Source organism: Genypterus blacodes, unplaced genomic scaffold (genome assembly GCF_046128005.1).
Source record: "Genypterus blacodes isolate CSIRO-AG114 ecotype Tasmania unplaced genomic scaffold, CSIRO-AGI_Gbla_v1 ptg000037l_1, whole genome shotgun sequence".
NCBI lineage: Eukaryota > Metazoa > Chordata > Actinopteri > Ophidiiformes > Ophidiidae > Genypterus > Genypterus blacodes.
In genome coordinates, this window is record NW_027466850.1 from 408,255 (window position 1) to 430,066 (window position 21,812).

Below are 21,812 nucleotides of genomic sequence, written 5' to 3' on the forward strand. Positions count from 1 at the left end.
GCAGGACGGCGTGTTTCTCACCTTGAGTGTGCGGCGGTTATCAGCGGTATCCACGCTTTTACGCAGCCGTCATACGTGTAGAGACGCACAGATATCCGCTCGTTCCGGCGATGGGCACGGGACACTGGAGGACAGACGGGAGGCTGCTGATGCTGATGCTGCTGCTGCTGCTGCTGGGTCACATGCAGCTCTGGATACAATTGGCATGCAGGGTGGAGAGTCCAGGGCGCACCGTGTGACGCACAGAGTGATGCTCATCATTAACACACACAAATTATCACCTGACACTCACTTTCTACGGCACGATCTTCATCACGCACAGTGAGATAGTGACAGGAGTGACCAAGGTTATCCACTCCTGTCTGAGGAAGTGGGTGTTTATTTTCTGACGCAGATGTCGTCACGATTCATTTAGACTGGGGCCAAAAGTCTCAATTGATGTGAAAAAACAAAAAACCTTTCACAAGCATTACATTACATTACGATCATTTGGCAGACGCTTTTATCCAAAGCGACTTACATTACATTACCACCCTTCGCAGAGGGGGGAGCAATTGAGGGTTCGGTGCCTTGCTCAGGGGCACGTCGGCAGGGGCTCGAACCGGCGACCCCCCGGTTCCCAAGCGGAAGCACTACCCACTGAGCCACTGCCTCCCACAAGCGCCAGAAAAGCGTAAAAAAGAGTGAAAGTGTTATAAGTTAATGTAATAATCACGGTTTTTCCACTGCATTATGATGATGAGAATGATGATGAAAAATAATATATAACAACAACAAGAGCAATAATGATGATGATGATGATGAAGAAGAAGATCAGGATGAGGATGAGGATGAGGATGAGGATGATGATGATGATTTTGATAACATTATTGTTATTATCATCAGCATCATCATCATCGTCACCATTGTCATCAGCCTCATCATCCTCATCCTCATCCTCATCACCATCGTCATCGTCATCACCATCCTCATCATCATCCTCATCCTCATCATCCTCATCATCCTCATCATTGTCAGCAGCATCATCATTGTCATCATCGTCATCATCTTCATCATCATCCTCATCATAACATTCTATTTCTGTGGCCCTACCTGATCTATATTGGTGGTCTTCTTCTATTGAGGCACTGACACACTGCAGCAGCAGCAGCAGCCACCCGTGGGACCATAACTCACAGCCCGTCCAGCACAGTATTCTTTAACACCGCCTGATACAGCAACAACATATTATTCAATGGCCATTTTTCATCCTGACCCTATGGATTTATTTTGTCCCCCACTTGTCTCCCTCCTTCTTCATCTTAGTCAGACCTCCTCCCTTTGCTTGTTTCTCAATATTCTCCCTCACCTGCATTCAAAACAGATGCAACCGTCATCACTGTGTCATTTGGTCTGTAAGTGATGGGGGTATAAATATGCAGAATTAACTTCTTTTAAATTCTCTGTGAGTGCAAAATCCTTTAATATTAAACCTGACATGACCTTGACAGTACGTCCATCTGTTTCCTGTTTTTAATGCTGTGGGTTAATGTTAGGATGTGTGTGTATGAGTTTGTTCTGTGATCAAGGCGAGCTCCGGGCCTGTTTTGCTGTTCTGCTTCTTCTATTTCTATAGCCGGACCTCGCAGTGACGTTGTTTACGTACCTTGTCAGAGCCGACTACTGGGAACAGTTGCCACAGCAACCTGCAGGATCATATGACAGACTTTGTCTCATCTCTGCACTCCCTCTTCTGCATTTTCCCCAGACAAATCGCCTTATCCTAGTGGAGAAGAACTAAATTAAACCCAAAAAGTCACAAATGGAAGGAACACTTTCATGTTTGGGTCTGTTAGATTTCCTTTCCCAAGTTGAAGATGATCATCTGTAGCATTTTTGTACCCCACACAACCTTTACGACCTTTTGTTGCCCCAGGAGACATTTTTGACAAGAGAACTCGTGTTTGACGTGCTCACATTGCATCTCAATGAGGCTTCCACTATTTCAAATGTGTAACCTATGCATGCGGGCTGTGTCCCTGACCGTAAAGAAACACGTTCCTCAAGACCTTGGAGCTGCTAAGTGGACATCTGAGTGTCACTTAGTGAACCATTCTGAGCTTTTTTGTGGAGGTTTTATTCTGCTTACATCAGCAGCTCTCCAGGCCTGTGGGGGTGTCTGCACAGTGCTGCTGCTGCCCTCTCTGCTTAGCAAATGACCGAATAGTCCCATTGGGCTCGGGGTAGCTGAGGCTGTGTCCTCTCATGTACACATTTTCAATCAACTTCGATCCTACAGTGACAATTTGCTGATTTAAAGGCCATGAGAATCACTGGAGAACTGACTTTGATTCTGGTTTATTCAACATTAGATTGACCATTACACAATTACAAGTATTCCGAGACGTTTGTCTTTGTCTGTCCAGCCTGAAAGTGTCTGCACTTCTCCCCCTCTGGATTTCTGTCTTCATCATTCCTTTTTCCATTCCTTTAACCATCTGCTGCTTTATGTTCTCACACCATGAGTTGTCACATTCTTCTCATAAGAATCTCTCCCCTGGCTTCTTAACTTCTATCCTCTGTTGTTTCTCCTGGCTGACGTCAGCACCATTTCAAAGCACCTTCCTCTCTGCTGTTCACCTTCACTTGCCTCTTTCTTTCCCCCCCATTTTCCCGACGCCTGTGTGCACATTTCACTGAAAGCAGGCTTTCTTTGGCGCTCCCCCCTCAGCCCCACTTCCACTCACGTGCCCTCACATATTCTGCATCTGCACCACCATATCTGTCCAGTACTTTTCCTTCACTCTCATTTATATTCCTCTCTCCCAGCCTCCCCCCATCCTTTTCTCCCTCCCTCCTGTTTCTCCACTCGTGTTATGCCGTCTGGGTCACTCTCAGCTTCTAAAAAAAGATTTGCAGCCTGAACTGGGCACCATGTTGAAGTTCTCACATGGTATCACAGATCTGGTCCATAATGACGATCACTTGCAGAAACACAATTTCATCAGTGGTACAATGAAATTACTCCTAAAAGCAAATCTAAGTGAATATTCCTTAGAACTAAAAAGATCAGACTCAGTTACAGAAATGGTTAGACTGATGGCTCCATTTTTCCGCACCATAGTGCTGTCTGCCTGTGCTCAATGGAAGATGAGAGCTCATTGATAATTGATGAGGAAAGCTTGCTCTCTCATTATGCTATTTTGGCTTCACAATGAAACACTGTCGAACCGATTGTTGAACTGAATCAAAGAAAAATTATCACTTTATTAAAAAACAAAGCAAACACTGTTATTCAGGGCTTACATTAAACCAAAACACAATAAGCTCAGAAATCCACTTTATTTTCATCCAGTGCAGTAGCAAATTTAGACCTTCTATTTTTGTAGAGTGCATCAGTAACTGGAGATGCGCAGGTGTAAAGTGGGTCACTCTGGGCCAACTGCAGTGCTCCATCCGTAGAGAAACACTGCAGGGTGGTGTGTTACCTTTCCACACAGGATGTAAGTCTAAAGCTGTTAGAGCAAAGGCCAATTTTGTCCTGAGGTTGTCAATAATTTAACATCAAAGAGGTAAAGCATTAATTCATAAAGAATCGGTTCCGTTCAGTGATTTACTGGCAAGACCTTAGTCACTAAATATGTTCTCCCCATTAATAATTTGCAGGTTTCCAAGATTTTTCTGTTTGTGATAAATCCTAATCTTCAACATATTGTGTGATAACACGTTTGGGTTAAACTACAAAATGTTTTATCCTGTATTCCTCAGAACTCTTGCAATCTGACATGCATGTACATAACAGCATGGCTCTAATCTCAGCCTGTGCTGTAGCAGACAGACTATAATCCTCTGTGTTGGAGCGTCCTACAAATATGTGTCAGCGTTCTGTATTCCATAGAAATGTACACACCAAGGAAAATACTCAGACACTACACAGACTGCACTGTTTTGTGTGATGAACTGATGGGTGAAATGAGGGGAAATACATAATCATCACAAGGAAATCAGCTGATGATCTTTATCAAAGGTTCCATTAATATTAGTACAATATGAGTTCAAGTCGAAACAGTAAAAAAACACTTATCTTCTCTCGACATATTTGGGAATTTCCTGTGGTTGTGGGCCTGTAAAGCCCTTTGAGGCATTGTATGTGATACTGGGCTATAGAAATACAGTTGACTTGACTTGTTTCATTGAAATACTGCAGTGTCTCTTGCTGTGAAGATGATCTGTTCTGCCCCCTAGTGGCCCAATACAATTTATTATTATTCTCTTTAATCTTATTCTCTTCTCACACATATGACATCTTAAATACATACAAACTAGGACACAACACGTAATGCAGGTATACCGTGCTAAAATCCTGCACTGCCACTCCAATTCTAAGGGGCACAATTTCCAGATTGCCTGTAGGGCCCCACAGGATCCACAGGTCAGATCAGGTCTGAAAGCAGCAGGTGTGGTTTCATCTGTTAAGTAAGTAAGTCAAGGACAAACACACGATTTTCAGTTTTCTGTCATTGACAACACAGAGTTAGTTTAAAAAAATAACCAAAATAAATACAGACAGTACATGTTATGATGTCATTTGTTGCACGGTTGCATGGTCAGCTCACCAATCACCCCCCCCCCCCCCCTTTTAGTAGTAGTAGTAGTTAAAGGTACATATGTAGGATATAAAAGATCATAAAAAGCTAATTTTGCTTCCTTGTTTGTTTCCTGGGTGGCTTTTGTGTCCTTGGTGAACCTTCTCCTCGATGCACTTTGACCTCACAGCAGAGCCGCACCCTTGGTTATCATAGGAGAAGTAGACTTCTGGTTTACTAGAGTGACAGCCCGTTCAACCAATCAGCTTCCTCCACAGCCAACTAGCCGGGACTTCCTGTAAGTTTCCAAGTAGTCAGTCATGGCGGATATGTGGCTCGCCTAAGAGGATAGCAGAGCCCGCGTTTACGTTCGACCAGTTTCACTCGATTCCAGTAACGTAAACTCCACACACAGATTAGTGTTTGTAGACGGCAGCACTCCGCTCCTTGAAATGAAGGGAAAAGAGCGGTCCCCGGTGAAGAAACGCTCACGGGCGCCAGATGATAGCAGAGACCGAGGAGGAAGCCACCCTATCGTCAAGAAGATGGGAGCCGCTCCGAATGTAAGCGGCAATAACGGAAATAACTCAGCTCACTGCGGCGCTTCGGCCAGGAGAAATGTACACAGCGAGAAAAGGGACATGGAGGGACATAATGGACCCAGAACTGGCAGCAGTTATGACTACGGAGCTGTCTCCTCTAGCAAAGCGCACGGGTGCGCTGAGCTCGCGGGGCAAGCCGCCGCTTCTTCCCGGTCGGTTTCACGCAGCGACTCGAGGCCTCCGCCAAACCCAGAAAGTGAGTACAAGACTCTGAAAATAAGCGAGTTAGGCTCTCAGCTGAACGACGAAGAGATAGAAGATGGACTGTTTCACGAGTTTAAGAGGTTCGGCGACGTGAGTGTGAAAATGAGTCGAGAAAACGACAACCGGGTGGCGTTTGTCAACTTCAGGAGGCCCGAGGACGCCAGAGCGGCAAAACACGCTCGCGGCAAGCTGGTGCTCTACGACCACCCGCTGAAAATCGATACCATCTACATGAACCGACGCAGAAGCCGCTCGCCTGTTTCAAAGGACGGTTTCCCCCCCGGACACCGGCACGGACAGGCCCAGAGAGCCCTGTCGCCCACCGGGATGGGGTACAGAGACTTCCGCTTACAGCAGCTGGCCATGGGTCGCCTCCCCGTGCCTCCACCTGCTCACCTAAGGGACCCGGAAAGAGACCGGGACTTCTCCGTTTATGACGCCAGGAATAGACCCCAGTTCATTCCGGAATGTGCCGTTTTCCGAGAGGAGGATCCGATGCCCCTCGAGGATGACCAGAGGGCGAACAGGACGTTGTTTCTCGGTAATCTGGATGTGTCTGTCACAGAGAATGATCTGAGGAGGACATTTGACAGGTTTGGGGCGATAACAGAGGTGGACATAAAGCGGGCGGTGCGTGGCCAGAGCAACACCTATGGATTTATGAAGTTTGAGAACCTGGACATGGCTCACCGTGCCAAAGTAGCAATGTCGGGGAAAGTGGTGGGCCACCACCCAATTAAAATTGGCTATGGAAAGCCTACACCGACTACCAGGCTGTGGGTGGGGGGCCTTGGACCCTGGGTTCCACTTGCTGCTCTGGCTAAAGAGTTTGACCGTTTCGGCACCATTAGGACTATAGACTATAGGAAAGGTGAAGCGTGGGCCTACATCCAGTACGAAAGCCTGGACGCCGCTCAGGCCGCCTGCGCTCACATGCGAGGCTTCCCTCTCGGTGGACCGGAGAGGAGAGTCAGAGTGGACTTTGCAGATACAGAGCATCGCTACCAGCAGCCGCCATACATGCAGCTCCCCCTCCCCCTGCCACACTATGACTTAGTCCCCGAGCCCTTTGCCCACCGCATCACTGCCGATCCAGTGAGAGTGAGAGACAGATCCCCTCCACTCCCCATTCACTTCAGAGAAAGGGATGTCTATTCCAATGCTGAGTGGTCTGGCCTGGGGGTGCATGATAGGATCCGGGGACCGGGATTTGAACCTATAGACAGACGGGAGACCTGGTCAGTGGAACGTGAGTTGCAAAATCGAAAAAGGAGACAAGTGGATGAGGGCTGGCGCCACGATCGTTCCCCTGACAATGGTGATTTTGGACCACGTAGACATGGCGGCTCACTAGAGCGCAGCCCCGGAGGAACCAGCCGAGATGGGGTGCGCCCACCTCGCTCTGGTAGAACCTCCCCTGTGAGAGAGCGCCAGAACTGCCTGAACACTGGTCCAGGAGATAAGAGGCGACGGACACTCAGCCCAGCCATGCAGGGCTCTGGCTGTGACAAGGACCGCAAACACAAAGCCGGTGACTCGGCTAAGAGCCCCGCGAGGAAGGAGGAGCGCTCAGAACACCTCTCCTCATCCTCTTTGAAGCAGGGGGCTGGGGGACAGAAGCTGAGTCAGGTCTGGCAGGGTGTTCTCATGCTGAAGAATAGCACCTTTCCCACATCACTGCACCTGCTAGACGGGAATTTGGCTGTGGCTACACGTCTGCTGCCAGAAAGCCCCACAGGGGGCCAAGTGTCCCAGCTGAAGATCAACCAACGCCTGCGCCTGGACCAGCCCAAGCTGGACGAGGTCTCTCATCGCATCAAGGCCACCGCCGCCAGTGGGTACGCCGTCCTCCTGGCTGTTCCTGGTAAAGCTGAGGACGGAGGAGAGCCGGACTCCAGCAGCTCTACAGAGAGGCCACTGAAGAACCTGGTGTCCTACCTGAAGCAGAAAGAGGCGGCGGGCATCATCAGCCTTCCTGTGGGGGGCAGCCGAGACAAGGACCACGGAGGAGTCCTTCACGCTTTCCCACCATGTGATTTCTCTCAGCAGTTTTTGGATGCCTCTGCCAAATCCTTTGCCAAATCAGAGGAAGACTACTTGGTGATGGTCATAATCAAAGGAGCATCATGAAAAAAAAAATCTAAATACAAAATGTCTCTGTTCACACTTATGTACGAAATATCTGTGTTGTGTTAACAAAAGAAAGAAAGCATCATAAGAGGAAGTGACAGGGTTCTGATTTGAAGGTCACTAATCTCCATGGTAACTCATATTTGATGATGCTAAAGGAGTTTACATAATGCGACCAAGTCAGCTTGAATTGGATACATTTTGATAACTTGATAGCTTTGATTCCGTGATACAGGTACATGCTGTGTGTTTGCTCTCTAATGTATCCTACCTTTAATTGAAGCGTTGCGTAATTCAGAGCAAAGTGTCGCTCTGTCAGTCAGTGTTATTGGTTACTTTAATCTCATTTACAAAGACAACAATCCTTTCCTATTTTTGCCAGATTGTAACAAAAATCCTTTTAAGATCCATAGCAGAGTAATAAGCCTTTTGTCTGTGTACTCAGTCTACCTTTAATCGGTCAGTCTCAGTTGCTTTGTGGTGCTGTGTTTGTGCAGCACACTTGAATCAGCTTCATGTACACATCCTCCCTGATTGAAGAAACAATATCTTGTTTTGCTCCAAAGATACCCCAATTAATCAATAATACTTACTTCACATGTGCATCTGTGTGACTTTCTTTCTGACCAATTAAAAACCCATCCAGTGAAGATTCATAGTTTCAGAATAAGAGCTTTTTCCATGTTGTTCCAGCTTTGCCCACGCCCCTAACCGTTCTACAGGCAAACGACAGTGTGTTAGTTTTGTGATCTGATCACAAGTTTCATCCAGGATAAGTTAGTCGGTTATAAAGTCGATTATTAGGGCTTCAGTGGTTACAGCATAATAAATTATATAAATGTGAAAAGGTTTTTTGTTTTTCTGAGCCATATTACTTCTCTGTTTAATGTTTTATGTGCTAAGAACTGGTACCACCACAGGGATGGAGACTTTAAAATCTACGCCTGCACTATATACTGTTAACCAACGTAATATAATGTTATCTAACGTTAACACAAAGGATGCCTTTTTGAAGCTTATAATGTTCAAGTTTAGTTCTCATAATTGTTCTGTTTTGGTTTGAATTCTATTTAGAGGTTTTGCTGCCATTACCATAAAGTGTAATCAACTCAACATTAAGCATTATAAGCTTCTTAAAGGTTACATGGTACAGGGCCGTTGTGTTGGATTGCATTCCATTATCTTCTAATTTTATTTGTATTTGGCTGAACTGTCATCTATTACTATATTTTAATGTTCTGTTCCAACAATTGCAATCGATGACCCAGCAGAGCATGTACTGTTCAAAATGATGTAACCAATGAATGAGGAGCTAAACTGTATGGTTGCCATGCGTGTTGCTATGGACTCGTGTGAGGAAAGTGGCCGCTCAGCCGTGGCCTTAAATCCCTTCATCTGAAAGGACTGGTAATAGTTTTGCTTTCAAGCATTGATTTATGTACTGTGTTTCAAATGGAGAAAAGGGTTTGTGCTGTGTACTCAGGAAATCTGGAGAGAAAATGGAGAACATCAATGCTCATGGGCCTCAGACTTATGCCTAACTGTCAGAAAACACAAAGTGCAGCACGCACTTGATAGATTTTGTCTCAATAAATTTACTCTTTCGTGGGGGAAACACAATTGTATCTGCCTTGGAAGACAACCTTTGTGACCTATGTGACCTTTTCTGTTCTTGGAATTGTCTCTAAAACACGATGCCTTGTCACTGTGACAGCCTGGGAGCCGTCTTTTGCAGAAAGGAGAGGAAAAGTGTGAGATGGAGGGAACACGGCGTCTCGGTTCTGTGTTTTGATGTTGTTATCCGTCACGAATGGAGCCGCTCACGTGACCTTCATTGCATTTGAAATTTGGCAATAGTAAGAGTTTTAAGTTCTTCACGAGTTGCTGTTGCGTCACACACGGCTCATACCTCTGGCAGGTGTGTATGGAGGTGTTTCCACGCCCGGCCGTGTTCTGGGAAAGTCACTGGGGGGGTCTCCCAGCTGAAGCCCGACTGTCTTCATCTTCCTCAGACAGCACGCTGGTGCAGAATGCACGAGCCTGAGAAGGAGCAATGATACTAATGTGTGTAGTTGTTCAGGAGTTTGGAGTTTTGAAGATCATCGTGTGTTGGAGAAGAGGATCTACTCGTCGTGACTGCACCTCTAAGTGGAAAGGATACAACAGAAGAAAAACATTGCCTGCGTTCTGTGCAGGCAACTCTTAATTTTTAGTTGATATGTCAATTTGGTACATAATCTTTCCTAGAGTTTCCACCCATGAAACAAAAACCAAGAGTCTCCTGCCGTTATTGGTTCAGACTCTGCAGGATGTATCCAATCAACACAGCGCCTTTCCTGCTCGTCACTGCTTCTGGTTTTCATCTCCCAAGAAACGGGATCTAAGCAGCGCTAGGGCCGGCCCGGGTCTCCTCCGGACCAGAACCACAGTGGGGAGCAAGAGTCTGGACCCGTGTGGTGAGACAGGTTTAAACCCCTGACACTCAGGTAACGTATTCACACAGCTAGAATCCCATGCTGGGGTAAGTATGGAGATGTTGAAGGCATGATCCACATTTGAGCTCACATGTGAGCTTCACGTGTTCCTCTTTGCTTTTGCTCTTCTCTATCCTGCTGTGATTTCTGAGACGTTCACTGTTTGGCCACAACTCAACCAGAAATTGCTTGTAAATTATTAGGTTATTAAGTAGATTACCAATTAAAATAAATTACCTTTAATAGAATGGAGAGGAAATGTGGAAACATAAAATGTGATAACAGCACAAACTGCTTTAGCAAAGAGGAACTATTTTACAAATGGCTGACATAAGCAACAAGCTGAACATCCTGAAGTCTTATTTTGTCCAATACTTAAGACAAAATAAGACGAGATCATCTCAAATTACAAAACAAACCAAAAGTGAATGACTATTTGAATTGGATTTCTGCGATTCTGCAAAATGATTGAACTTTGCACGTTATGGTGTGATGATAGTGTGTGCGTGTGAGAGAGAGTTGTGCCCTCCATTCTCAGGTTTGACATGTTGCCAAAACAAACATGTCACGCTTCAGTTTAATCAGAAATGTATGTGCATGGTGAAGTTTTCTTTCCTGCACTGCATGGATTTCCTACCTTCTGCGGTTGGAAAGTTGAAGGGAAATGTCACCAACTTAAAGGATGAAGGATCTACTATGACTGGGGAGCAAAATTTAGGCAACAAGGCGAAGGTTTTGGACATAAACTTAATATAGGGGACAAAGACGGGGCCTAACTGGGCGTCAACTGATGTTCTATTCCAATCACATTACTCATTTATGCACTTCCCCTCTTTAGAGTGAGTTCCTGTAGTCTTTAATCGTCCCCAGGCACAAAATCAATGGTGCTGGTTGAAACGGACGGAGCATCCTGTGGCTCTGATAGAAATCTGTTAAGGATCTGGACTTTGGCCTTCATAAAGCAGCTCTGAACATAATGACAGTCCCCTCATTCAGTACGACACAATAAGGGACATTAATACAGCAAATTGTGTACAAGGCAGAGATCATACAATGTGTCATTTTCACAAAGCTTACATAAGTTGAATACAAAAGCTTGTTAGACATGATTTAACAAGAACATTCTGAGTATTGCAGGTTTTCCTCTCTGGCTGGAGGCCGAGGAAGCAACAACGTTCTACTGTTACCTGCTCACATTTACCTGCTAAATGACCTCAGAGACGTGATGAACTGTGGAGGTCTGAACACATTTCAGGGAAGCTGTGCTGATGGAAGCTGCTGGGTGCCTTGGTGAGTAGGATTTTGAGTTTCTCTCTGTCATTAACCTCACTTCTCTATTTGTCAGCTTTTGTTTGTACATTCAATTAAATTGTGCTCAAATAAATGACATTATTCTTGGAAAACTTAATGTCTCCTTTCCTTTCCTGACTTGTGTCTTGTTGGAATGAGAGTGTCATGTGATGATGTCGCAGTGTTAAGGAAGGGGACAGAAAACATGATACTATCAAGTATCTTTCATAAATTGCGTTGTAATCTTATAGAAATGAACCAAAAATTCAATGGCCTCTAATTCTCAATCTTCATTCCAATGTTTTAAATTCTCTCCATCTCTTACTAATGCATGTGGGATTCTGCAAACTTTCAATGTGTTCCAAAATGTCACTAATGTGAACTAGTGCGGCACAAACGTGGGTGAAATTCAGATTTGTTTTCAGTTGAAATTAAACCTGCACTTTACGTAACATTATTTGTCATTATTCACTACAAATGTCATCTTGCACTTGAAAGTCTGACAGCTTGTGAAGAAACTTGGCTGGTGAATTGTTGTTGGAACTGTGTGTCTCATTTATATTAGTATGTGCTGCGGTAAAGGCACAGCTTGGGACTCTAAGTAGCACTAATGCTCCAAAATATGAAATACACTCAGTCACACTAGATCATTCCATACAACAGCCCTGAGACATTTATCATTATATGTGAATGAGTTGGTGACTGACGTGTCAAAAAGAAAAGATAAAACACATTTTTAATTTTATGTCTTGTGTTTATTCTATGGAAACCAGGAACATCAATCAACACTGAGCGTCTTATAGTATTGAATTCACAGATAGAACAGAATATAGATCCTGGACACGGATAAGAACACACAAAGCGTTCGCAGCTGCTTTTGTTTCCTTTATCACATTTCCTTGGTGTGTTTGTTATTGCCGAGCGGTTTCTTATCGGCTGTGATTGATGCTGACCTCCGTATAAAAGTGGCTCGCTTTGCCCTCATGCGAGTTTGCACTGGGGCTCACTTGTGGAAATGATGAAGAGCGTTGTGGTGCTGCTGGCCTTCCTGACCGTCGCACACGGCTTTCAAAGGTAAGTCAGGCGATCTAACTCCCTATTTCTGAATAAATAGTTGGTAAAAGGTGTTAATAATGTTTGCAGTGTTTACCAGGAGCTCTTTATATATAGACCGCAGAATATATTGAACGTTCCCTTCCACTCCTTCCTCTTGAAAGTAGCAAATCCTGGTAAAGGGAAACACATTATGATGATTGAGAGGATAACTTCATGCAGCTAATTCATTAAGGTGCGTTGGATGTGAGGACGTTCGAGATTCAACATCTTCAAACAGTACTGGAAGATGCAAATCAGTAGAAATGATGAATGACTAAAGATGAATTGTTTGATGATTTTGTCTTATCAGAAATCTAGAAAATGTCATCTTGATTTATTTTGCTCCATCAGTCCAATTGCTGAATTGTACAATAGAAGGAAAAGTATGAGCTCATTTATAGTGCCTCTCTCAATGTATCAAGTTGACCTCAGCCGCCTGCATAGCCTCTGCTGCCCTCTCCTGGAGAAACTTTTGTATCGGCCCTTTTCAACCTTTACTCTCTTCATTAAATCCCTCACTGTCTCGGACTCCTGATTAATAACTTATATGGTCTCCATTTTTTAAAGAATGTGGTCAAATTTGATAGAGATAATGACTGTGGTGGTGGTGTGTGTGTGTGTGTGTAACAGGATGACCCTGATAAGAGGGAAGTCAGCCAGAGATGTGCTGGAGGAGAGAGGCTTGTTTGAGAAACACAGGGGGAAGTTTCCAAAGTTACTGACCAGGACAGACCAGAGTGCGCTGCCCCTGAAGTATGATCCAGATGTAAGTTTATACTTGTAAGTTAGTATTTGCATACTCTAGTCGTGTGTTATGTCATCATTTAGTGGACTAAACGATCTTCTTTTGTCTTAAGTTAACGTATTATGGAGTTGTTGGCATTGGGACTCCACCTCAGTTCTTCAAAGTTCTGTTCGACACCGGCTCGACTGACATGTGGGTTCCCTCTAAGAGCTGCACCACCTCTGGTTGCTGTAAGTGTGAAGCTGAGCTTAGATACTGATGGGCATTTAATGCGGCAAGGACTTTCACCTCTAATCTGATCATCATAATAGCAAATAAACCGACTTCTGACTCATGTTCAGCCACCACACACAGTGATTTGTTTCATTTTAACTTCTCGCTCTGCCTCAAAGTCTATTTCACCTCCGTCCTGTTTGTTTCCGGTGTCACTAGCCAATCACGCAAAGTTCAACAGCGCGGCATCGGCCTCTTTCCGGGCCGGCTCCCACCCTTTCTCTATCGCCTATAACACTGGATTTGCAGCAGGGGTCACTGGCTATGACACCATAAAGGTGAGGATGCTTCCCTGTAGCCCTGTAGCCCTGCACAGTGTGTACTTCTGTATATAAACCTGAACATAATCCTGCTCTCAGATAAGCGATCTGTACGTGGAGCACCAAATCTTCGGCCTCGCTGAACAAGAGGCGGAGTTTCTAGAGTTTGTGCCGTTCGATGGGATCCTGGGTCTTGCCTTCTCGAGCTTGTCTCATGTAAAAGGCAGGCCTGTATTCTACAACATGTGGGCCCAGGGCAAAATCACCCAGAATCTGTTCTCCATATACCTGAGCAGGTGAGCGTTTACCGAGTCTTTACATTTACGCTACATTCAACATGAAGCTTGTTTTCTTACCAAACCCCACTCTCTTTCAGCTCTGTGGAGGGCAGTGTGCTCATCTTTGGAGGAACAGACCCTTCCTACTACACTGGAGGAATTAAATGGGTACCTGTGCATCGGCCTTCTGGCTTTTGGAATGTTGAAATAGAGAGGTGTTGTCTCATCTTTTCCATCTAACCTCATCTGTGACCTCAGGCGTGTGTGATTGGACATTCTTGTGTGAAAGATCTCCTTCATGTTGCAGCATCACCATCAATGGGAACACAGTGGCTTGCTCTGGGGGATGTGAAGCAGTAGTGGACTCGGGTACTTCTGCTATCATTGGCAACGGCGAAGACATCAACAACATCAACGGCTGGTTGGGAGCCTACACGGACCAGAATGGAGAGGTGGGCTCTCCAGCTTTCAACGTATTACAGAGGTGACAGGACTGACTGACATGACCGTCCTGCTGTGTCTCCATCTTTACAGGCTGCTGTGAGCTGTGGTAATACGAAGTTAATGCCCGACATCGTCTTCAACATACACCGCTACAGCTTCTCTCTTCCTGCATCAGCCTACGTCACAAAGGTTTGTATTTCAGGCACCAAACAGACATGTTTTACTCAAATTCAGTATTCCTCACAACTCACATTAGATTTAAGTGTTCTACTCTGTGTTAAGTAAGATGATCTCCTCCCTCCTGGTCACTGTCTTCCTCTCTTCACCCTCAGTCTGCGTCTGGCTGCAGAACAGGGTTTTTTGGACCAGGCACCTGGATCCTGGGTGATGTCTTCATGCGGCAGTTCTACACCGTCTTTGACATTGGCAACAACCGAGTAGGCTTCGCTCAAGCTGTGTGAACGATTCTTTACAGGCTTTCTTAACATGAGAGAGACTGTGAGACTTTTTTTTATACTTCTCTGCTGTTGAGTATAAGTCCATTCTTTTCTGTTTGTACTGAAACAAATAAAATTTTCAGTTTGAATAATTTAGTCTTGTTTTGGAGGAGGAAAGGAAGGAGAGAAACATGAATCTAAACGCTGCTCTTTAACATGAGTGTGTGTGGTATTCAAAAGCAGATTCGAGTTTGTTTCAGTCTGGTGACCGCTAGATGGCAGTAGACTCGTGGAGGTGCATTTCCAGTCAGTAAGCCATTCATCAGCTTCTGCAGGGAGGGGTCTGAGGAAAGGATGAGTCATCTTACTTAGAATTCAGTTTTTGGAGCACAGAAACAAATGCCAGTCATTCATTGTCAACAGGCCGGCTTGCATCGCTGCCATCTGTGTGTGTGTGACTTCAGTCATATCAGGTTTTCTTCATAGGCGGGGAGGGATTTGTTCTAATTATATCTCGTGATTTAATTTCCAAAAGGGTGCGTCATTCAGCTGTTTTCCATTTTAGCACATGCGTAGGCACACAGATCATCTATCATATACACTTAATTCCATTTTACACTATTTTTAATGCAATATTTTTCAATTCTGTTTTCAATGCGCCGTGTCTTGCATTGCATTTTCCTCGTAACTGAAACTAATTACACACACCTGCCTGGAGCTGCATGTATTTGGGGGGTAAACATGTAACATGAGACAGCAGCTAATGAAACAGGAAATATGGACCGTGTGCCTCTTCAATCATTCATCCAGTGCATGACGACATTACAAATGCACGGCAGCAGGTGAGGTTACAGCCTGCAGCATCTCTTGGAAACACAGACCAGCTTCTGTGTGAGATGTTAATGCACTACAAATGCAAAAAATGAAGACAAGAACGATGTGTTTATTGCAATGAAAGACAGACTTGTAGAAGGAATATAAGATTATCTAAAGTCAATGCAATACAGATACAGGCTCTTAGTGCTGCAAACCTCCACCATGTCCAAACATGCATTAACATTCTCTTGTACCAGTAACCTAAGCTTTTGCACTCTTTCAATTTAAAATGTGTCTAACAACAGGGACAAAAAGAAGAGATCAGCAAGAATAATAGGACATAACTATTTTGTTTGTTGCAACAAATTGTTTGTGATTGCAACTATTGATAGGCAGGACATGTTTGTTTGAGATTTGTATATTACTTGTCCCTTTCATGTCCCACCATTCCCAGATTGAAGAAGCAAGCAAAACTAAAACCTAATTTGTGGACTCTCCTGTCCTAATAGGCCCAGGCGAGAGACTGCAGAGACGCATTCACAGGTCCTGTAGTAAACAATCCAAATAAGGCTGAAAGGACAGCAGCAACAAATGGTGCCAGAATAAAGTAAACAGGAGGGACATGTGCAATAGATACCACTGTGTGTGTGTATGAGTTTCTGCTCTCGTGGCATGTGTGGTCTCTGAGCAGCCTGTTATTACTGTCACACCCAAACAGAACACAGTGGACTTGCATTCTTCTTGACCAGCTGATTCCTGACCGTGACACATGAAGATCTGATGGCTATGGTCTGGAATCTGCAACCAACATCATTCGCCTCGTATATATTTGTAGGTTTATGCAAATAAAAATTCAATAACAGCATAATAATGTACAGAGATAATCTAGCAGATAGAAGAGCATACAATACAACACGCCATTACACATAACTGAACATTATCAAAATATAAGTGTGTGACTAAACACAAACATACGACACACAACTAGAACTACACAGACTGTAAACATGGAACATGTCGGCTCCTAATTCTAAACATTTTAAAGTGATTCCTTTTTGGTTATAGGTACCAGTGGAAGAGGAAGTGAGTGCATCTTTGGAGCCAACAGGTTACAACATGAGCACACAGGAGACAGTATGTCAACCACGTAATCACGTAGCTCCATCACAACGATAACATACATTATACTAGTTTAAATTCCCTTTATAGACATTTAATTGAGGCGCTTGATTCACTAAAACAAACACCATGGATTCTACATTTTGCTTGGGTGTTCTTTCTAGCTAGCTTAAACTAACTACTTCTTTCTAGCTAGCTTAAACTAACTACTTCTTTCTAGCTAGCTAAAACTAACTACTTCTTTCTAGCTAGATAAACTAACTACTTCTTTCTAGCTAGCTAAAACTAGTTCTACATTGCTACATCTGCTCTGGATTTGACTATTTAAATCAATACTGTAAATTACGGCAAACACTGAGAATTACTCATCAGTTCAACCTTTGAATTCCAAGCTCACGACAACATTCACACATGGGTCTACATTTGTCGACTGTAAATTCAGGCGTACTTTTTCAATGGAAGACATTCATTCTGACACTACCTATTCAAGTTGTGTGAGCATACAGGATATAAATCATAACAGATCTGTAAACAAAGTGCTGCTGCTACATTTATGTTTCAGCCACCAGGCCTGTGTATTGTATATTACTAGCTGCTGTTTCTAAATGTGTTTATGAGGCCCTTGGCTGGCTGACATTTGCCGATTTAGGTTGAGAACTAATGGCCGGAAGTGTTCAGTAGACGGTATTTGTTCTCATCTGTTTCCTCTGGGAGATGCTCCTCTGCCTCCCACACACCATATGACTGGATGGACATTTATGTTTCCAACTGAACCATTTTAATTGCCCTATTATGTCAGATCTATTATTGGAAATCAAATCCATTCTTCTCTATGTGGGGAAATATTTCCCAGCACTACAATTTGTATGTGTGTAATCTCATCAGCAGTCCAAACCTGCAGCAGCTGGGTGGCCATGTATGTGTTGGAAGTTGAACAACCAATTGTCTGTGTCACCAAGATTCTTCACTTCTAAGAAAGAGGTGAAGAATCGGGAAAAACTGTGATATCACTTCCGAACCCTGTTAATGGATGAGGTCATTGTCTTGTGCTGCAGTTCCCAAATTAGTCTCCTGAAGACACAACATAGAGTTGCTAGGAAAGAGATGTCTTAATTTTAAGAATGATGCATAGTAGGACATAAAACACTTAAATAAATACAGAGAAATGGAGATATGGCAATGAAAAGGGCATCACAATCTTTGTGTTCACATCCAAATTATTCTACGGTATCTCCCAATACAAAGTTCATGGAAATGTCTCCGTTAATAGTTGATATTTATATAATGTAAACAACTAGACGTACTTATTAGGTCATTTTTAGAATATAAACGCTGCTGGATGTATTCCGACAATTTAAAGGTCTTGTTCCTTTCTTGTCAGTGTTTCATCGAAATTCTATGCAAATTATCTTTAGAGCTAGAATAAATTGCTGTGCAAGGATACTAGAATACACAAAACAGCTTCCACAATGCTGTAATTCTTATTTTGTGAACTAAAATCAGCATTCAGCTGAGGTGAATGACTGAAAATATTGTTCACATAAGGCTAAATATCTGTCATTGCAGCCTCCACACAATCAACAGGAGAACAGAGAGCATGAACTCAAACAATAGCATATTAAATTGCATAACAGTAATCCTCACAGTACACCATCCTGTAAGGGGCACCAAACCAAACAGGAATGTAAAATATAGCATAAAATATATAAATAACTTCATTTAGTGAGCCCCACAAGCTTTCCAGCAGCAGCCTTTGACTAACATCTGTACAGCTACACATCTTTGGAGAGTCCCTATAACTAACCCTATACCCTATACCTAACCCCCCCCCTCCTCAAGGGTTTTTCACCACCCCCGCTGAGTTAAACTGAAAGATGATGACTTTTGAATCCTGCACACATTCAAAGCACCCTTAGATGGATCCTCATCGCTATCTCACCCCACAGTCTCACACTCACACCACCATCGGGGTATCTGAGCACACTGAGCTGACAGATTCTGCATCAGACCTCCTTCTCTCTCTGCTCCCCCCCAGCCACTCCTCGTCCTCCTCTCCTATTGGGTTTAACCTCCCGTTCTGCTCCAGCTGCCCTTTGGGTTCAAAACAACCCATATGTCTGTTTAGGAAGTCCTTGTCCCCCCTATCTTGTCCTGTCTCATTGTAGGCATGAGAGACACTAACAGTTGAAGAGTGAAGGCTGTCAATGCTTTTGCTCAAGCCTTTACCTGGACAGCAGGGACACTGGCAGGGTATCAGATAGAGGTAGACCAGAACCAGCACTACACTGAACAGACAGGCCACTAGGGTGGTGTAGGCTGTCTTGAAGTTGTCCAGCCCTCCCTTCATGGTGGAGTTGTACACTACTACAGTTACATACAGGGTCTCATTAAGGGAGTCGCGGGTGGCATAGCAGGTGTAGACCCCTGAGTCTTCTGCCTTCAACGGCCCAATCTGAAGGCTGCCACCAGGAAGCATCATCGCAGTGGTGTTTCCTGGAGACACTTGGATGTTTCCAGGCAGTGCCCAGCTCTTAATCATGTCCTTCTGTCTGGTGTCACAGTCCAGGAGCAGGAACTGGTCCAAGTAGGCCTGTCTATCCATAACTTTAACCTCACTGCAGTTCAAAGAGACCTTGTTTAGATCCAGCGTGGCAATCTTTTCTTTTTGCTGCCCAGGTAACACACAGGTATGCTCAGCCCTAAAGTCAGTGGCAGAGCTGAGATCCTTGAGATGCCAGCGTGCCACCAGATCGTACAGCTCGCAGGTGCAAGGCAGAGGATTGTTATGGAAGTACAGACCATTCCTCAGCCAGGCAGGGAGAATCTGAAGTTCATGTCGCGGCAGGACTTTGATCCGGTTGGAGGAAACATCCAGGAGTTTGAGACTTTCCAGCCGGGTCCTCTCCTTTACCAGCTCCAAGGGGAAACGTGAGATCTGGTTCTGGCTCAGGTAGAGTCTTTGGAGGCTTACGAGGTCAGAGAAAGCAGTACGATCAATCTGTGCGATATTATTGTCATAAAGCAGCAACACCTCCAGGTGCTCCAGAGGCTCAAACATGTACTCTTCCAGCAGGCGGAGGCCATTTGAAGATAAATCCAGGTAACGAAGTTTTGTCACATACACAAATGCTTCGGAGGAGAGGAAGGTGAGGCCATTGTGACTGAGCAGGAGACTGTGCAGTCTGCTGAGCTGGACGGGGGTCCATTCAGCTCGTAGGCGGGTGATGGAGTTGAAGCTGAGGTCCAGTACACTTGTATAACGTGGAAGCAGTGAAGGAACATTACTGAGATTCATTTTAGAGCAGCTGATGATGTTGCTGGCACAGACACAAGTCTTGCCACAGTCCAAGGGGGGTCCAACTAACTGTCCATTTATTCTCACTGTCTGCAGTAATAACACCAGAGGAAGAAGAGTCAAGAAGCTTCTCCTGCAAGCCGCTCCATTGGCCCGCTGGGACATGCAGAGCTGCCCTCCCATCATGTCAAGGTTAGACTGGGCTATAAACTATCCGGATGCTTTACCTCTTCTTCACGTGTGTGTGTCACATGGAGCTGTGAGGACATATTGTACAAGCAGAATGTAATTAAAACTGTGGTAATAAAAATGTAATATCAACGTGGAATGACATCATAGTTTGCATTTTATATCCGGGGTGCTCTGAACCTCACAGAGGTACAGCTCCGGATATACTCTAACTTCATATTCTAACACACAAAGGGTGCAATGCAGCAGGCAGCTCACTGGTTAAAAAGTTGTAGCGGCATGCACGTCAGGAAATATAAAGAAATACCGCGTTACAATCTGAATAAACATCTGAATCAAATCTGTAATAAAAATACAAAGCGTCCCATCGTTTCCATCGCAGGTGCTGCACATGGAAGCTACTCACTGTCACACGCAGACTTCATTATTCCACTCGATAACGTTTATTCTGACCTTCTCGTTCAGACGCGATCTTTTGAGGTGATCCGGGATCCAGACGGGACAGGATCAACCTGCGATCAGCGGTCCCTCCCGTGCACCATCTGGAGGTCCTACAGGCGGACAAACTGTAACAGCAAAACAAATGACCGGAAAGCCTGCCTGCGGTCTGCCTGCGAGAGAGGGAGAGATGAGAGGGAAAGAGAGGAGAGAGCGAGAGAGCGAGCGAGAGCGAGAGAGAGATCACACCCCCTGCTCTCAGATCAGTAATCAGATGGCTCCCTCTCTCTCTCGCTCTCCCTCTCCCCCCTTCGCTCTCTCTCTTTCTCTGCACCCTTCTACCAAACCATAATATAATACATTACAGGCATTAGAGGCTCCATACATTAACAATAATATAATGCTGCGAATTATTGCCCATATATTATGAATGAGCTATTAAACTATCATACTGAGCCAGCAGAGTGCAGCAGTAGGAGATTGACAGTTATAATACACTTAAACAATATCTAAGTAAGTATTTCAAAACATTTGTTAGAGGTGTGGTCTGATTTATCTTCAGGATGAGCTTAAACATTCCCGGATGTGGAATTCTGTCTCATTATGAATTTAGATCAATCTCATCCCTGCAGTGTATTTCCCTGCAGAGGTTGAAGCAGCCAGGGGAGCTTTGACTTTCCTCTTCTTTAAGGGCAGCGCCATTTGTAATGGCTCATTTGGTGCTTCACTGTTGATGGCCTCAAGGATGAAGACCTTTCCTCTTGCTCACCTTGGTGCTGTGGTGAAGGACGAGGGTGAATGATGATTGAACTGAACTTAATCACGCTAAATCATCACATCTGCATTGACAGATAGTGCATGACTCTATAGCAGATATAAGAAACCCATGCATACTTGCATTTTAAAGCATAGCTCCATAATAAGAGCTATGTTTGAGTGTTTTTGTGTTCTCACCTCATACAAAAAGCATGCGCCATAAAATGCAACATGACGATGTAATGGGCCATATTTTTGGTTGCTCCGGGTGCCAGGTCAGCAATTAACTGATGTTTGAGTGCTGTGACAGAAAGCATTCAGAGTTGACTCTTTGCAACTTCCTTTCTCTCGTTCCACTCTCCCTCTGTGCATCATTGTAATTTGTGGTCCGAATAGATCTCA

At 44.4% G+C, this 21,812-nt stretch overlaps 2 protein-coding genes and 1 pseudogene across 3 annotated transcripts; 2 read left to right on the forward strand and 1 right to left on the reverse strand.

Moving 5' to 3' along the window:
• The first annotated feature begins 4,704 nt into the window (after positions 1 to 4,704).
• LOC142996258 (RNA-binding protein 15 pseudogene) lies at positions 4,705 to 10,209 on the forward strand (annotated as a pseudogene).
• A 131-nt stretch (positions 10,210 to 10,340) lies between these two features.
• On the forward strand, positions 10,341 to 15,059 carry LOC142996259 (pepsin A-like). Of its 2 annotated transcripts, XM_076147183.1 has the most exons (9): positions 10,341 to 12,339; positions 12,991 to 13,126; positions 13,218 to 13,335; positions 13,538 to 13,656; positions 13,738 to 13,934; positions 14,015 to 14,131; positions 14,224 to 14,368; positions 14,451 to 14,549; positions 14,693 to 15,059. In XM_076147183.1, exons 1-9 carry the CDS (start codon positions 12,281 to 12,283, stop codon positions 14,819 to 14,821), a joined length of 1,119 nt encoding a protein of 372 aa, XP_076003298.1. In that variant the 5' UTR covers positions 10,341 to 12,280; the 3' UTR covers positions 14,822 to 15,059. The 2 variants fall into 2 exon arrangements, with proteins under 2 accessions (XP_076003298.1, XP_076003297.1); XM_076147182.1 differs by lacking the exon at positions 10,341 to 12,339 and having other exon boundaries at positions 12,347 to 13,126; positions 14,693 to 15,057.
• A 2,137-nt stretch (positions 15,060 to 17,196) lies between these two features.
• Positions 17,197 to 20,837, reverse strand: LOC142996234 (amphoterin-induced protein 1-like). Its single transcript, XM_076147147.1, has 3 exons — positions 20,670 to 20,837; positions 18,084 to 20,284; positions 17,197 to 18,026 (listed from the first exon to the last, which is right to left on the reverse strand). The coding sequence occupies exon 2, from the start codon at positions 20,211 to 20,213 to the stop codon at positions 18,687 to 18,689; it is 1,527 nt and encodes a 508-aa protein (XP_076003262.1). The 5' UTR covers positions 20,214 to 20,284; positions 20,670 to 20,837; the 3' UTR covers positions 17,197 to 18,026; positions 18,084 to 18,686.
• Positions 20,838 to 21,812: the final 975 nt, after the last annotated feature.

What these genes read in the sequence shown, in the direction of transcription:
- LOC142996259 (XM_076147182.1), top strand. Translation starts at nt 12,929, where the DNA reads ATGTGGTCAAATTTGATAGAGATAATGACTGTGGTGGTGGTGTGTGTG. An exon ending in ACACGGACCAGAATGGAGAG is followed by an intron (nt 14,369 to 14,450) that starts GTGGGCTCTCCA and finishes CCATCTTTACAG; the next exon opens with GCTGCTGTGAGCTGTGGTAA. An exon ending in CATCAGCCTACGTCACAAAG is followed by an intron (nt 14,550 to 14,692) that starts GTTTGTATTTCA and finishes CTTCACCCTCAG; the next exon opens with TCTGCGTCTGGCTGCAGAAC.
- LOC142996234 (XM_076147147.1), bottom strand. Translation starts at nt 20,213, where the DNA reads ATGATGGGAGGGCAGCTCTGCATGTCCCAGCGGGCCAATGGAGCGGCT.